At 44.5% G+C, this 16,355-nt stretch overlaps 1 protein-coding gene across 6 annotated transcripts in view; it reads left to right on the top strand.

The window, feature by feature from the left end:
- Nucleotides 1–16,355, top strand: part of LOC129859668 (potassium voltage-gated channel subfamily H member 7-like) — a 91,371-nt gene that overhangs the window by 22,903 nt on the left and 52,113 nt on the right. For all 6 annotated transcript variants that reach the window (XM_055929725.1, XM_055929723.1, XM_055929724.1 and 3 more), the window contains exon 3: nucleotides 8,261–8,416. In XM_055929725.1, the coding sequence (XP_055785700.1) occupies nucleotides 8,261–8,416 (156 nt within the window). The remainder of the gene's footprint in view (nucleotides 1–8,260; nucleotides 8,417–16,355) is intronic.

The raw sequence follows: 16,355 nt of genomic DNA, 5'->3' as shown, positions 1-16,355 counted from the left end.
CTAAATACACACCCCAGCCTCCATACACACCCCAGCCTCCATACACACCCCAGCTCCACACACACCCCAGCCTCTATACACACCCCAGCCTCCATACACACCACAGCCTCCATACACACCCCAGCTTCCATACACACCCCAGCCTCCATACACACCACAGCCTAAATACATACCCCAGCCTCCATAAACACCACAGTCTCCATACACACCACAGCTTCCATACACACCACAGCCTCCATACACACCCCAGCCTCCATACACACCTCAGCTTCCATACACACCCCAGCCTCCATACACACCACAGTCTCCATACACACCACAGCCTAAATACACACCCCAGCCTCCATACACACCCCATAGCCTCCATACACACCTCAGCTTCCATACACGCCCCAGCCTCCATACACACCCCAGCCTCCATACACACCACAGCCTCCATACACACCACAGCCTCCATACACACCACAGCCTCCATACACACCACAGCTTCCATACACACCACAGCCTCCATACACACCCCAGCCTCCATACACACCACAGCCTCCATACACACCTCAGCTTCCATACACACCACAGCCTCCATACACAGCCCTGCACAACCATAACACGTCATTCTACTTCCTACAACATAGTAACTGCTGAATAATTGATGTTGATAGATTCAGACAGATACATTTTGTCATGCGCACACACACACACACACACACACACACACACACACACACACACACACACACACACACACACACACACACACACACACACACACACACACACACACACACACACACACACACACACACACACACACACACACACACACTGAGGTATACACACAGGTTTACATTGACAGAGCTGAAGAGCGCTGTGCAGAGTGGAGGTGTGGGGGGTAGCTAGAAGGATAGGGTAAAGGGTTGTAGGCTATAGGAGTAGTAGGGGGTTGCTGTTGTGGTGGTGGATTAGCAATTTATTTAACTGTGAAATTCAACTGTTTAGCGAAGAATTCAGTCTCTAAGAACCCAGCTCTTAAGTCTTGGATTTTGCTCTGTATCTTTCTAATATTGTAGGGGTTTACCGGACTGGTTTGTCCCTCTGGATTCATTTATACTGTACAAACGCTACCCGCCGATATAACACAAAGGCTGTGTCGTAAATCCTTCCCTTAAGCTTAAATTGCTAAATGCTTCTCTTGCTTTCTGTCCCCCTGCTCCAGTGGGTTATTCTAATGTGGATATAGTACAGCCCTGCATGTGTTTCCGCTTTAATTTATGGCTCTGTCCAATATTGCTGGCACTGATATATTATTAGGGCCTAGAGAATTCTGGGGCCCCAAATAGAATCATGAAGCCCCAGTGAGGGGAGAACAATTGGATGGTTGGTTGGTCGCTGGTGTTGTTGTTGTTGTTTGGTGATACAGACAGGTGTCACGTTCCTGACCTGTTTTCTCTTGTTTTTGTATGTGTTTAGTTGGTCAGGGCGTGAGTTGGGGTGGGCATTCTATGTTATGTGTTTCTATGTTTAGGGTCATTGTCATTTAGCCTGATATGGTTCTCAATCAGGGACAGGTGTTTTACGTTTCCTCTGATTGAGAACCATATTAAGGTAGGTTGTTCACACTGTTTGTTTGTGGGTGGTTGTCTTCCGTGTTTGTGTCTGTGCATCACACGGGACTGTTTTGGTTTGTTCGTTCATTTAGGTAGTCTGTTCCTGTTTCATGCGTTCTTCGTGTTTATGTAAGTTCTTGTTCAGGTCAGTCTACGTCGTTTGTTATTTTGTAGTTTGTTTAAACCTCTAACGCCTCACAAACCCGGATCCGGGATCCCCCCATCAAAAAAGCTGACTAGCATAGCCTAGCCTAAAGCCACAGGGATATCATATAATAAAATGTTCATGAAATCACAAGTCCAAGACACCAAGTGAAAGATACACATCTTGTGAATCCAGCCATCATTTCTGATTTTTAAAATGTTTTACAGGGAAGACACAATATGTAAATCTATTAGCTAACCACGTTAGCAAAAGACACAACTTCTTTACTCCACCATTTTTTTACTCCATAAGTAGCTATCACAAATTCGACCAAATAAAGATATAAATAGCCACTAACCAAGAAACAACTTCATCAGATGACAGTCTGATAACATATTTATTGTATAGCATATGTTTTGTTAGAAAGATTGGCATATTTCAGGTATAAATTATAGTTTTACATTGCAGCCACCATCACAACTCTCACCAAAGCGACTAGAATAACTACAGAGACCATCGTGTATTATCTAATTACTCATCATAAAACATTTCTTAAAAATACACAGCGTACAGCAGATGAAAGACACAGATCTTGTGAATCCAGCCAATATTTCAGATTTTCTAAGTGTTTTACAGCGAAAACACAATATAGCGTTATATTAGCTTACCACAATAGCAAACATCACAACAGCATTGATTCAAGGTAAAAATAGCGATAACGTATAAACCACCAAAATATATAAATTTTTTCACTAACCTTCTCAGAATTCTTCAGATGACAGTCCTATAACATCATATTACACAATGCATATAGAGTTTGTTCGAAAATGTGCATATTTAGTGGCACAATTCGTGGTTATACAATGTGATTAGTGGCCAAAACTTCAAGCAATCTGTCCGGCGCCATCTTGGAGAGGCACCTATTCTAATCGAAAACTATTCATAAACTTGACTAAAAAATACAAGTTGGACAGCAAATGAAAGACAAATTAGTTCTTAATGCAATCGCTGTTTTACATTTTTAAAATTAACGTTACTTCAAGCATACAGCGTGCTCTAAAGCGAGACGCACCGAAATTCATGGCGGAATTATTATTTGACATTTGTCAACATAAATACGAATTAACAACATAAAGATTGCTTACTATTTGCCGAGCTTCCATCAGAATCTTGGGCAAGGTGTCCTTTCTCCAGAACAATCGTCTTTTGGTTGAAAGATATCCTCTTCTCATTGAGAAATAGCAGCTAACAATAGCCACCCACTGGAGAGGTGCCCAACTAGTGAAAGCGTGTCACAAAGAATTCCAGGAAAATCGCAATAAACTGATATAAACTGCTATAAGTCGGTTTAAATGAACTACCTTATGATGTCTTTAACACCTATAACAAATAAAAACATGACCGGAGATATAGAACTGCTAAAATGAACGCATTTCTAGGACGCCATTGTGATGTCCTCTTGCGCCAGATGTCCCGTTGAAAAGAATGGTACTTCCGTTCCATGATCATTTATAGTGGCCCAGATTGCGCAATCCACTACATTCAAATTCCCCCCGCTTACTGACATCTAGAGGAAGGCGTATGCAGTGCATGTAGCCCCATAGCTTGCATGGGGACTTATAAATTGACCCTAGAACAGGGACCTCGATTTCTGAAATCTCACTCCCTGACAGGAAATGTGCTGCAGAATGAGTTCTGTTTCACTCAGAGAAATAATTCAAACGGTTTTAGAAACTAGAGAGTGTTTTCTATCCAATAGTAATAATAATATGCATATTGTACGAGCAATAATTGAGTACGAGGCAGTTTAATTTGGGAACGAAGTCGAAATGGCGCCCCCCCTAGTGTCAAGAAGTTTTAAGTGTTTTCGTCTTTACTTTAATAAACTTAATTATGTCCACATTCCACGGTGCGCTTTGGTCCAATCCATACTCCTTCTCTTTGGACGAAGAGGAGGAGGACGACCGTTACAGAACCACCCACCTAACAAGGATCAAGCAGCGTGAGAGGAATCAGCAGCAGCGGCCAAAAAAACAGGACTCGTGGACTTGGGAGGAAATATTGGACGGAAAGGGACCCTGGGCTCAACCAGGAGAATATCACCGCCCCAAAGCTGAGCTGGAGGCAGGAGAAGGATCTGGGCTACACTACGTGGGAGGAGATCGACAGGTGGGCGATCGACCCAGGGCGAATGCCGGAGCCCGCCCGGGATTCTCTGGCGCAGTGCGAGGAGGGATACCGGCGAATGGAGGCAGCACGACGACGCGGTAGGAAGCCTGTGAGTAAACCCCAAAAATTTCTTGGGGGGGCATAAAAGGGAGAGTGGCGAAGTCAGGTAGGAGACCTGCGCCTACTCCCTGCACTTACCGTGGAGAGCGAGAGTACGGGCAGACACCGTGTTACGCAGTAGAGCGCATGGTGTCTCCTGTACGTGTGCATAGCCCGGTGCGGGCTATTCCACCTCCCCGCACTGGCAGGGCTAGATTGAGTATTGAGCCGGATGTGATGAAGCCGGCCCTACGCATCTGGCCACCAGTGCGTCTCCTCGGGCCGGCATACATGGCACCAGCCTTATGCATGGTGTCCCCGGTTCGCCTACATAGCCCAGTGCGGGTTATTACACCTCCCCGCACTGGTCGGGCTACGGGGAGCATACAACCAGGTAAGGTTGGACAGGCTCAGTGCTCAAGGGAGCCAGTACGCCTGCATGGTCTGGTATTTCCGGCGCCACCTCCTCGCCCCAGCCCAGTACCACCAGTGCCTACACCACGCACCAGGTTTCCTGTGCGTCTCCAGAGCCCTGTTCCTCCTCCACGCACTCTCCCTATGGTGCGTGTCTCCAGCCCAGTACCACCAGTGCCTACACCACGCACCAAGCCTCCTGTGCGTCTCCAGAGCCCTGTACGCACTGTTCCTTCTCCCCGTACTCGCCCTTATGTGCGTGCCCTCAGCCCGGTACCACCAGTGCCAGTACCACGCACCAGGCCTATATTATGCCTTGAGAGTCCAGTGTGCCCTGTTGTTGTTCCCCGCACTAGCCTGAAGGTGCGTGTCCTTAGCCCGGTACCTCCAGTTCCGGCACCACGCACCAGGCCTACAGTGCATCTCAGCCGGCCTGAACTGCCCGTCTGCCCAGCGGCGCCTGAACTGCCTGTCTGCCCAGCGGCGCCAGAACTGCCCGTCTGCCCAACGGCGCCTGAACTGCCTGTCTGCCCAATGCCGTCTGAACTGTCCGTCTGCCAAGCGCCGCATGAACTGCCCGTCTGTACTGAGCCTTCAAAGCCGCCCGTCTGTACTGAGCCTGCAAAGCCGCCCGTCTGCCATGAGCCTTCAGAACCGTCCGCCAGACAGGAGCCGCTAGAGCCTTCCGCCAGACAGGAGCCGCTAGAGCCTTCCACCAGACAGGAGCAGCCAAAGCCTTCCGCCAGACAGGATCAGCCAGAGCCTTCCGCCAGACAGGATCAGCCAGAGCCTTCCACCAAACAGGATCAGCCAGAGCCTTCCGCCAGACAGGATCAGCCAGAGCCTTCCGCCAGACAGGATCAGCCAGAGCCGTCAGCGAGCCATGACCAGCCAGAGCCGTCAGCGAGCCATGACCAGCCAGAGCCGTCAGCGAGCCATGACCAGCCAGAGCCGTCAGCCAGCCATGACCAGCCAGAGCCGTCAGCCAGCCATGACCAGAGCCGTCAGCCAGCCATGACCAGCCAGAGCCGTCAGCCAGCCATGACCAGAGCCGTCAGCCAGCCATGACCAGCCAGAGCCGTCAGCCAGTCCGGAGCTGCCCCTCAGTCCGGAGCTGCCCTTCACTTCGGAGTTGCCCCTCAATCCGGTGTTGCCCCTTAATCCATTGGGGTTAATTTGGAGGGTGGTCATTGGGAGGAGGCTAAAAAAGCGGGGATTGATTATGGTGGGATGGGGACCACGCCTAGAGCCTGAGCCGCCACCGTGGACAGATGCCCACCCAGACCCTCCCCTAGACTTTTGGTGGTGCGTCCGAAGTTCGCACCTTGAGGGGGGGGGGTTATGTCACGTTCCTGACCTGTTTTCTCTTGTTTTTGTATGTGTTTAGTTGGTCAGGGCGTGAGTTGGGGTGGGCATTCTATGTTATGTGTTTCTATGTTTAGGTTCATTGTCATTTAGCCTGATATGGTTCTCAATCAGGGACAGGTGTTTTACGTTTCCTCTGATTGAGAACCATATTAAGGTAGGTTGTTCACACTGTTTGTTTGTGGGTGGTTGTCTTCCATGTTTGTGTCTGTGCACAACACGGGACTGTTTCGGTTTGTTCGTTCATTTAGGTAGTCTGTTCCTGTTTCATGTGTTCTTCGTGTTTATGTACGTTCTTGTTCAGGTCAGTCTAAGTTGTTTGTTATTTTGTAGTTTGTTTAAGTGTTTTCGTCTTTACTTTAATAAACTTCATTATGTCCACATTCCACTCTGCGCTTTGGTCCAATCCATACTCCTCCTCTTCGGACGAAGAGGAGGTGGACGGCCGTTACAACAGGAAGGCACAGTGTGTGTGTGTGTGTGTGTGTGTGTGTGTGTGTGTGTGTGTGTGTGTGTGTGTGTGTGTGTGTGTGTGTGTGTGTGTGTGTGTGTGTGTGTGTGTGTGTGTGTGTGTGTGTGTGAGAGAGAGAGAGAGAGAGAGAGAGAGAGAGAGAGAGAGAGAGAGAGTGACTGCCGGGCGTGGTGGCTCCTTGCTGTCCCCAGTCCGCCTGGCCTTGCTGCTGTTCCGGTTTCAGCTGTTCTGCCTGCGGTTATGGAACCGCCACCTGTCCCAGACCTGTTGTTTTTCAACTCTTAATGATCGGCTATGAAAAGCCAACTGAATATTATTCACGATTATTATTTGACCATGCTTGTCACTTATGAACATTTTTGAACATCTTGGCATAGTTCTGTTATAATCTCCACCCGGCACAGCCAGAAGAGGACTGGCCACCCCTCATAGCCTGGTTACTCTCTAGGTTTCTTCCTAGGTTTTGGCCTTTCTAGGGAGTTTTTCCTAGCCACCGTGCTTCTACACCTGCATTCTAGCTGTTTGGGGTTTTAGGCTGGGTCTCTGTACAGCACTTCGAGATATTAGCTGATGTACGAAGGGCTATATAAAATAAACTTGATTGATTGAGTGTGTGTGTGTGTGTGTGTGTGTGTGTGTGTGTGTGTGTGTGTGTGTGTGTGTGTGTGTGTGTGTGTGTGTGTGTGTGTGTGTGTGTGTGTGTGTGTGTGTGTGTGTGTGTGTGTGTTGTAAGTGCGTGTTTGTTGGTGTTGTGTGCTTGTTTGTTTTGTAGCTCAGTTGGTAGAGCATGGCGCTTTGGTTCGATTCCCATAGGGGACCAGTACGTAAAGAGTATTAAAACGGATGCACTCACTACTGTAAGTCGCTCTGAGTGTCTGCTGAAATGTAAATGTGTGTGTTTCCTGGTGGTAATGTGTGTTGTTCATGGTGTAAAACTGGCAGGGCTGGTTGTCTCGCGGGACCATGCTGAGCTATTAATAGGCTGGCGGTGACAGCAGGACTTTGATCTGCATGCGCTTGAGAGAGAAGCACTTTAAGAGAAGAGATGCCATGTGATCTATATATAAAACATAAGCCTGTGACAGAGGCCATCACCGTAATGACAGAGATTCACCTCCATTGTAGGCAGAGGATACGTTAAACATCATCTATTTGTCTTCACTCTCATCTCGCAGTGTCCCTCATTCACTTTGACACAGTGACCAATGCAAGCGTACAAGTCCTGCATGGCTTATCATTTGCAATGCACATTCAGGGTTTTCAGTGTGCTTGAAATACACCCGTGGGACTATTTTAGTGTTGTTGTCCGCTATTTCAATCTCAATATAACCCCGAGTGTTTGAAGTGCATCGTTTTCCTTTTTCATACGGGATGCGCCGGCCATACCCTGCCCACTGGGCTTCGATCACAAACCACCGCTAACTCTGGGGGCGATGCTGCCTTGTGATGAATGTGGAACATTAACACATGTTAATTACACTTTAAGGGGTGACGTCGTCTCGTTTATTTTAGTCCCGTCGATGACTTGAATGTCATTAATGAGACAGGGATTAGGCTGATTGCAGTGAACCATAATTGGTATTAACGCAATCCATTTTGGGGGTTTTAGTTATCGCTTATCCACAGGAAGGGACTAAGAATTAGGGCGGAGGACTGAATGCATTTGACAATGAGAATCTCTTAGGATAGTACAATGTTAACAGTAATAATGTTATACCAGCCTCGGCGTACTGCTGATAATAATGGATTGAATTCGTATAGGGCTTCTTACTAAATACCTTGAGTTTGGGAAAAAACTATGTTTCCCAAATGAGGCCATTTTTCAAAAGATGTGTAGAAATATTTGAGAAGATCATACAGCAGAAACAGTTCTCTTTTTTCCCCACCTTCCTTTATCCAAACCATCCTACTTGGGCAAAGATACCTAAATGTCAATGAGCATCAACTCTAGTGTGAAACCCGTGTCTCTTTTTCCTGTTTCCTGTCCCGTAGGCTCTGACTTCCTGTGTAACACCCACATCATCCCAGTGAAGAACGAGGAGGGCATGGTCATGATGTTCATCCTCAACTTTGACTACATCCTAGAGGAGGACAGCAGTGACTCTCTGGAGGGACTCAACCACACGTCTCCTGCCAAAGCTGAACCAAGTGAGTAACCGATCAACGCCTAGGCTTTAGCTCGGTCGGCTAAAACCCTACATTCAAATGAAACTTTACAGAAAAGGGACTGAATGTCTCTGTCACTCTACACACAGTGTAGTGGCTGTACAGTAGTAGCACAATATTATATCCTCAGTAGAACTAAACAATGGAATGGAACATTAGTCTTTCAAGTTCCGTTAATGAGTACAGCTTCAGACAGTTTCCCCTTGGCCATTTTAAAGCCAAGGTGCTGAAGCCGGTACGCGAGTATGCTGAAAGACATTATGAAAACAAACCCTGATTCAGATGACCATCCTACCCATGCTAGATTACGGAGACGTAAGGGTGCTTTCAAGCAGCTAGATGTTCTTTACCACTCGGCCATGAGATTCCCACCAATGCTCCTTACAGGACACATCACTGCACTCTATATTCTTCTGTAAACTGGTCATCTCTGTTTACCCATCGCAAGACCCACTGGTTGATGCTTATTTAGAAAACCCTCTTAGGCCTCACTCCCCCCTATCTGAGATTATCTACTGCAGCCCTCATTCTCCACATACAACACCCGTTCTGCCAGTCACATTCTGTTAAAAGTCCCCAAAGCACACACATTCCTAGGATGCTCGTCTTTTCAGTTCGCTGCAACTAGCGACTGGATCGAGCTGCAACAAACTCTCAAACTAGACAGTTTTATCTAAATTTCTTCATTCAAACACTCAATCATGGACACTCTTACTGACAGTTGTGGCTGCTTTGCGTGAAGTATTGTTATCTCTACCTTCTTGCCCCTTGTGCTGTTGTCTGTGCCCAATAATGTTTGTACCATGTTGTGTGCTGCTACCATGTTGTTCTGCTGCCATGTTGTGTTGCTACCATGTTGTTGTCATGTTGTGTTGCGACCATGCTGTGTTGTTGTCTTAGGTCTCTCTTTATGTAGTGTTGTGTTGTCTCTCTTGTCGTGATGTGTGTTTTGTCCTGTATATACAGTTGAAGTCGGGGTGAATTTTGGTGATTTTGGCCCATTCCTCCTGACAGAGCTGGTGTAACTGTGTCAGGTTTGCAGGCCTCCTTGCTCGCACACGCTTTTTCAGTTCTGAGCACAAATTTTCTATGGGATTGAGGTCGGGGCTTTGTGATGGCCACTCCAATATCTTGACTTTGTTGTCCTTAAGCCATTTTGCCACAACTTTGGAAGTATGCTTGGGGTCATTGTCCATTTGGAAGACCCATTTGCGACCAAGCTTTATCTTCCTGACTGATGTCTTGAGATGTTGCTTCAATATATCCACATAATTGTCCTGCCTCATGATGCCATTTATTTTGTGAAGTGCACCAGTCCCTCCTGCAGCAAAGCACCCTCACAACATGATGCTGCCACCCCCGTGCTTCACGGTTGTTATGGTGTTCTTCGGCTTGAAAGCCTCCCCCTTTTTCCTCCAAACATAACGATGGTCATTATGGCCAAACAGTTCTATTTTTGTTTCATCAGACCAGAGGGCATTTCTCCAAAAAGTACGATCTTTGTCCCCATGTGCAGTTGCAAACTGTAGTCTGCTTTTTTATGGCGGTTTTGGAGCAGTGGCTTCTTCCTTGCTGGGCAGCTTTTCAGGTTATGTCGATATAGGACTCATTTTACTGTGGATATAGATACTTTTGTACCTGTTTCCTCCAGCATCTTCACAAGGTCCTTTGCTGTTGTTGTGGGATTGATTTACACTTTTCGCACCAAAGTGCGTTCATCTCTAGGAGACAGAACGCGTCTCCTTCCTGAGCGGTATGACGGCTGCGTGGTCCCATGATGTTTATACTTGCGTACTATTGTTTGTTCAGATGAACGTGGTACCTTCAGGCGTTTGGCAATTGCTCTCAAGGATGAATCAGACTTGTGGAGGTTTTCAATTTTTTTTCTTAGGTCTTGGCTGATTTCTTTTGATTTCCCCATGATGTCAAGCAAAGAGGCACTGAGTTTGAAGGTAGGCTTGAAATACATCCACAGGTACACCTCCAATTGACTCACATGATGTCAATTAGCCTATCAGAAGCTTCTAAAGCCATAACATCATTTTCTGGAATTTTCCAAGCTGTTTAAAGGCACTTAGTGAATGTAAACTTCTGACCCACTGGAATTGTGATACAGTGAATTATAAGTGAAATAATCTGTCTTTAAACAATTGTTGGAAAAATTACTTGTTTCATGCACAAAGTAGATGTCCTAACCGCTGCCAAAACTATAGTTTGTTAACAGGAAATTTGTGGAGTGGTTGAAAAAACGAGTTTTTATGACTCCAACCTAAGTGTATGTAAACTTCCGACTTCAACTGTATATATGTTGAAGCACCTTTGGCAGTGATAACAGCCTCAAGTCTTCTTGGGTATGATGCTACAAGCTTGGCACACCTGTATTTGGGGAGTTTCTCCCATTCTTCTCTGCAGATCCTCTCGAGCTCTGTCAGGTTGGATGGGGAGCGTTGCTACCCAGCTATTTCCTGGTCTCTTCAGAGATGTTAGATTGGGTTCAATTCCGGGCTTAGGCTGGGCCACTCAAGGACATTCAGAGACTTGTCCCGAAGCCACTCCTGCGTTGTCTTGTTTGTGTGCTTATGGTCATTGTCCTGTTGGAAGGTGAAACTTTGTCCCAGTCTGAGGTCCTGAGCACGCTGGAGCATTAAGGCTCTCTCTGTACTTTGCTCTGTTCATCTTTGCCTCGATCCTGACTAGTCTCCCAGTCCCTGCTGCTGAAAAACATCCCCACAGCATGATGCTGCCACCACCACCATTCTTCACCGTAGGGATGATGCCAGGTTTCCTCCATATGTAATGCTTGTCATTCAGGCCAAAGCGTTCAATCTTGGTTTCATCAGACCAGAGAATCGTGTTTCTCAGGGTATGAGAGTCTTTAGGTGCCTTTTGGCAAACTCCAAGCGTGCTGTCATGAGCCTTTTACTGAGGAGTGGCTTCCATCTGGCCACTCTACCGTAAAGGCCTAGTTGGTGGAGTGCTGCAGAGATGGTTGTCCTTATCGAAGGTTATATCATCTCCACAGAGGAACTCTAAAGCTCTGTCAGAGTGACCATCGGGTTCTTGGTCAACCTGGCCAAGGCCCTTCTCCCCCGATTGCTCAGTTTGGAGGCCAGCTCTAGGAAGAGTCTTGGTGGTTCCAAACTTCTTCCATTTAAGAATGATGGAGGCCACTGTGTTCTTGGGGACCTTCAATGCTGACATTTTTTGGTACCCTTCCCCAGATCTGTGCCTGGACACAATGATGTCTTGGAGCTCTACGAACAATTTCTTAGACCTCATGGCTTGGGTTTTGCTCTGACATGCACTGTCAACTGTGGGACCTTATATAGACAGGTGTGTGCCTTTCCAAAGAATGTCCAATCAATTGAATTTACCACAGGAGTACTCCCAACAAGTTGTAGCAATATCTCAAGGATGATCAATGGAAAGAGGATTCACTTGAGCTCAATTTTGAGTCTCATAGAAAAGGGTTTGAATGCTTATGTAAAGGTTTCTTTTTTATATATTTAATACATTTGCTAAAATTTCTAAAAACCTGTTTTTGATTTGTCATTATGGGGTATTGTGTGTAGATTTCTGAGGACTTTTTTTGTTTAATCCATTTTAGAATAAGGCTGTAATGTAACAACATTTGGAAAAAGTCAAGGGATCTGAATACTTTCCAAAGGTACTGTATAGTGTATATATTTATAGTATAGGCTACAAAATAAACTTTCCAGTAACACTGACTCGTCCAATGATGAAGATTAAGCATTGACTACTCATCTGTGATGGCCCATGTGCTCGTACCAATATCTCAGTTAAGCTACATACAGGGCTGTTTGCTCAGAATCGCTTAAAAGTTGTTGAAAATGTTTTTTTTTGTGTGCTTCAGATTAGTCTTCTCTTTTCAGCAGTAGCCATTTGATTTGGAAATGGTAGGCTTGCGTTTTTTTCTCGTGTTTGTATTTTGAAATTTGCAAAAGGCAAACTGACAGCCGCAACCAATCATAAAAATATAATCCATAGATGGCGGTTCCCATTCAAGTCAGGTCTGGCAGCCATATCTTGTGTACTCATGAGTTTAACAGTCAAGTGCCAGGATTAGAGGTTCCAAAATCCTTCAAAGGATTATATCTATGGCCACAACACAACAAGCTGTTCTTTATTTGGCGTGCTTGCGGACCAAATTTCAGCCTTCCGAGCTGTAAGTGCTTGTGATAAAACGTATTCCCCAGCTATTTTTTAGATGCTGTTGATCCTCTGTAGCTATGTTATGCTCTCTAGTATTTTGATTTATTTTATGTACAGTTGAAGTCGGAAGTTTACATACACTTAGGTTGCAGTCATTAAAATTAATTTTTTAATCACTCCACAAATTTCTTGTTAACAAACTATAGTTTGGGCAAGTCGGTTAGGATATCTATTTTGTCCATGACAGAAGTAATTTTTCCAACAATTGTTTACAGACAGACTATTTCACTTATAATTCACTGTATCATATTTCCAGTGGGTCAGAAGTTTACATACACTAAGTTGACTGTGCATTTAAACAGCTTGGAAATTTCCAGAAAATGATGTCATGGCTTTAGAAGCTTCTGATAGGTTAATTGACATCATTTGAGTCAATTGGAGGTGTACCGCCATAAAAAAAGACAGACTACGGTTTGCAACTGCACATGGGGACAAAGATCGTACTTTTTGGAGAAATGTCCTCTAGTCTGATGAAACAAGAATTGAACTGTTTGGCCATAATGACCATCGTTATGTTTGGAGGAAAAAGGCTGAGGCTTGCAAGCCGAAGAACACCATAACAACCGTGACGCACAGGGGAGGCAGCATCATGTTGTGGGGGTGCTTTGCTGCAGGAGGGACTGGTGCACTTCACAAAATAGATGGCATCATGAGGCAGGAAAATTATGTGGATATATTGAAGCAACATCTCAAAACATCAGTCAGGAAGTTAAAGCTTGGTCGCAAATGGGTCTTCCAAATGGACAATGACCCCAAGCATACTTCCAAAGTTGTGGCAAAATGGCTTAAGGACAACAAAGTCAAGGTATTGGAATGGCCATCACAAAGCCCTGACCTCAAAACTATAGAAAATTTGTGGTCAGAACTGAAATAGCGTGTGCGAGCAAGGAGGCCTACAAACCTGACTCAGTTATACCAGCTCTGTCAGGAGGAATGGGACAAAATTCACCCAACTTATTGTGGGAAGCTTATGGAAGTCTACCCGAAACGTTTGACCCAAGTTAAACAATTTAAAGTCAATGCTACCAAATACTAATTGAGTGTATGTAAACTTCTGACCCACTGGGAATGTGATGAAAGAAATAAAAGCTGAAATAAATCATTCTCTCAACTATTATTCTGACATTTCACATTCTTAAAATAAAGTGGTGATCCTAACTGACCTAAGACAGGGAATTTTACTTGGATTAAATGTCAAGAATTGTGAAAAACTGAGTTTAAATGTATTTGGCTAAGGTGTATGTAAACTTCAGATTCAACTGTATGTTGGTTCAGACAGGAGAAATATAATTTTGTCGGAAAAATATTTTTATAGCGGCTATGCTTATAAGGGTCTGACTCCCAGTTCCTCAAAAGCTCCTCTGCCGAAAGTGTGGGGCGGGCGGTCCCATAATTGAATGGGGCATGAATAAAAAACGATTCAGGCCTATCCGAATTTCTAAACAGCCTGGCTGTGTGAATTCTGCTGTCAGACTGATTAATTTACAAGTTGGAGTCTTGCTCTGCTCAACTACCTTGGCTCTCTCCTTCTCTCAAAGCCTCTTTTAAACTGGTACAGGGAAATGATCGTTTCGCACTTTGGCGATTTAGGTTGGAACATTTAGCCCTTGTACATTTCAGGACATCATTTTTTCCTCATTCTTCCAGAGGAATTGTTCCTGTTCCTCTGTTAGCAGATAGATGATGGTCATGACTCATAGCGGTCCCTGCATAATTAAAGACCACAATTAGGCCTGGTCCAATACAAAATTCTGCATTGCATCACCATCTGTGGGGTCGTAAAAAAACAGATGGAAAGGGAGCCTGTGGCACGTCTTCCGCTTTTGGACGTTAAAAAGGCAACGCTCCACAATGACGGCCTACCCCGGCCAAACCCGGACGACGCTGGGCCAATTGTCCGCCGCCCTATGGCACTCCTAATCACGGCCGGATGTGATTCAGCCTGGATTCAAACCAGGGACTGTAGTGACACCTCTTGGACTGAGATGCAGTGCCTTAGACCGCTGCGCCACTCGGGAGCAGTTCTACTAACAGTTTTAATAACCGTTTTCACCTGAAGAACCCTTCTTGGAAGATGAGGGTTCTTTGTAAGGCAAAGGGTTCTACCAAGAACCTTTTTCACACTAAGAACCATTTTTGGAAGACAGAGTTATTTGATGATTATTTGAAGTGCAAGAAGGTTTCTACATAAAAAACCCGTCTGAATCTGAATAAGCTTTTTCTTTGTAATATATGTTTCTTTATTTCTGCGCATGAGTGTTTACCTCAGTGTTTACACTTTAACATCAGGAGTTTGAGTAATCTTATAGGTTTAAAAAGATAGGTCTGAGAATGTTTTGAACTGTACCAAAAATGGGAATATTTGTGCACGTATCTGGTATTCCCTTAATCATTTTACATATACGGTACTGACATAGTTGATATCTTTTCCATGACTTTTGTCTTTCAAATTAGTATTTTCTGTGATTTTACTGAACCGAGAGTAGAAGGGAGTGTGAGTGAACCAGCAGTGTATTGTATGGTACAGCAAATTGGCCAGTTTTACCAAGTGCAGATTTTTCAGTGTAACATTTATAGTGTTGATTCAGGAGTTAAATTAACTTAACACTCAGTGGTGTGAAATAATGAATGTTAATAACCAGAGTTGAGTGTGATTAGTTATGTGAATTTTACTCCGTGTAGAGCAAAGAACTCAAAACAACACCCACCATTAGCATATTTCCCAGCATGCTCTATTACAGGTTCATTTTCAGAATTGTTTGTTTAAATATCTGTGGTTTTGCACGTACATTGAATGGTTGATTCATCTTATGCTACACAAAGATCAACAACATACAGTATATTTTTCTAAACGAATCCAATCCGTTTGTAGTTGGATTTATTGCACCTGTTACTGAGATGTTTGTTTCGGTTTTGATGATTTCAAAGTCTCATCAATCAATCTAGCCTACCCTTGCAGTCATTCTGAATGCATGTTGTTGGTGATTTGTTGGATATCCTCACTCTGACTGGATTCCAATAAGAATTACATACCACCTTCAAGCCAGCGTAATGTGACTTGCAGGCCTGATGTGACCTGTAAACCAGGAGTTTCCTAACACCACTGTTTTTGATTTGTCCTCCCGAGACCAGCAAAACAAAGTTTTTTGGTTGTTTATTTATTTTTGGTGTTACAAAAAAAGTATTTTTTATTGTATGTGCTATGTATTGGCCATTAGGATTCGGCTAATAATAAACATGAACAAATGTAACATTACAGTAAACAGGGACAGAAGGTAAACATAGTTAGCATGTCCCGATGTCCACCACAGAGGACATTTCTTAACAAGTTCTTATTTCATTTTTATTTCATGTGCAAAACATTTTCCCCTAGGATATTTACCTATTAGAAATCATTTGAATATCAAACTCACAAAAATGATAATTACACAATTACACACACTTACCATCAATCTGATGGTAGCCATTTTGAAGAACCAGAAAAAAATATTATCACGGTGACACCCCCACACACGTGAAAGCCCAGAATGTCCTCTCAATGGTACAACAGGACCTAACAAAGTGGCATGTATGGCCTTAGAGATACAGACCAAAAACAAATGTCCATTAGAGAAGACAAAAATGAATTGCTGGGTCTCAGGCGGATATGTATCATCATAAATAGTTTAATTTTAAAGGCTAATAAGTC

This window comes from Salvelinus fontinalis, chromosome 7 (genome assembly GCF_029448725.1).
Source record: "Salvelinus fontinalis isolate EN_2023a chromosome 7, ASM2944872v1, whole genome shotgun sequence".
Lineage (NCBI taxonomy): Eukaryota > Metazoa > Chordata > Actinopteri > Salmoniformes > Salmonidae > Salvelinus > Salvelinus fontinalis.
This window is presented reverse-complemented; position numbering and strand designations above follow the sequence as displayed.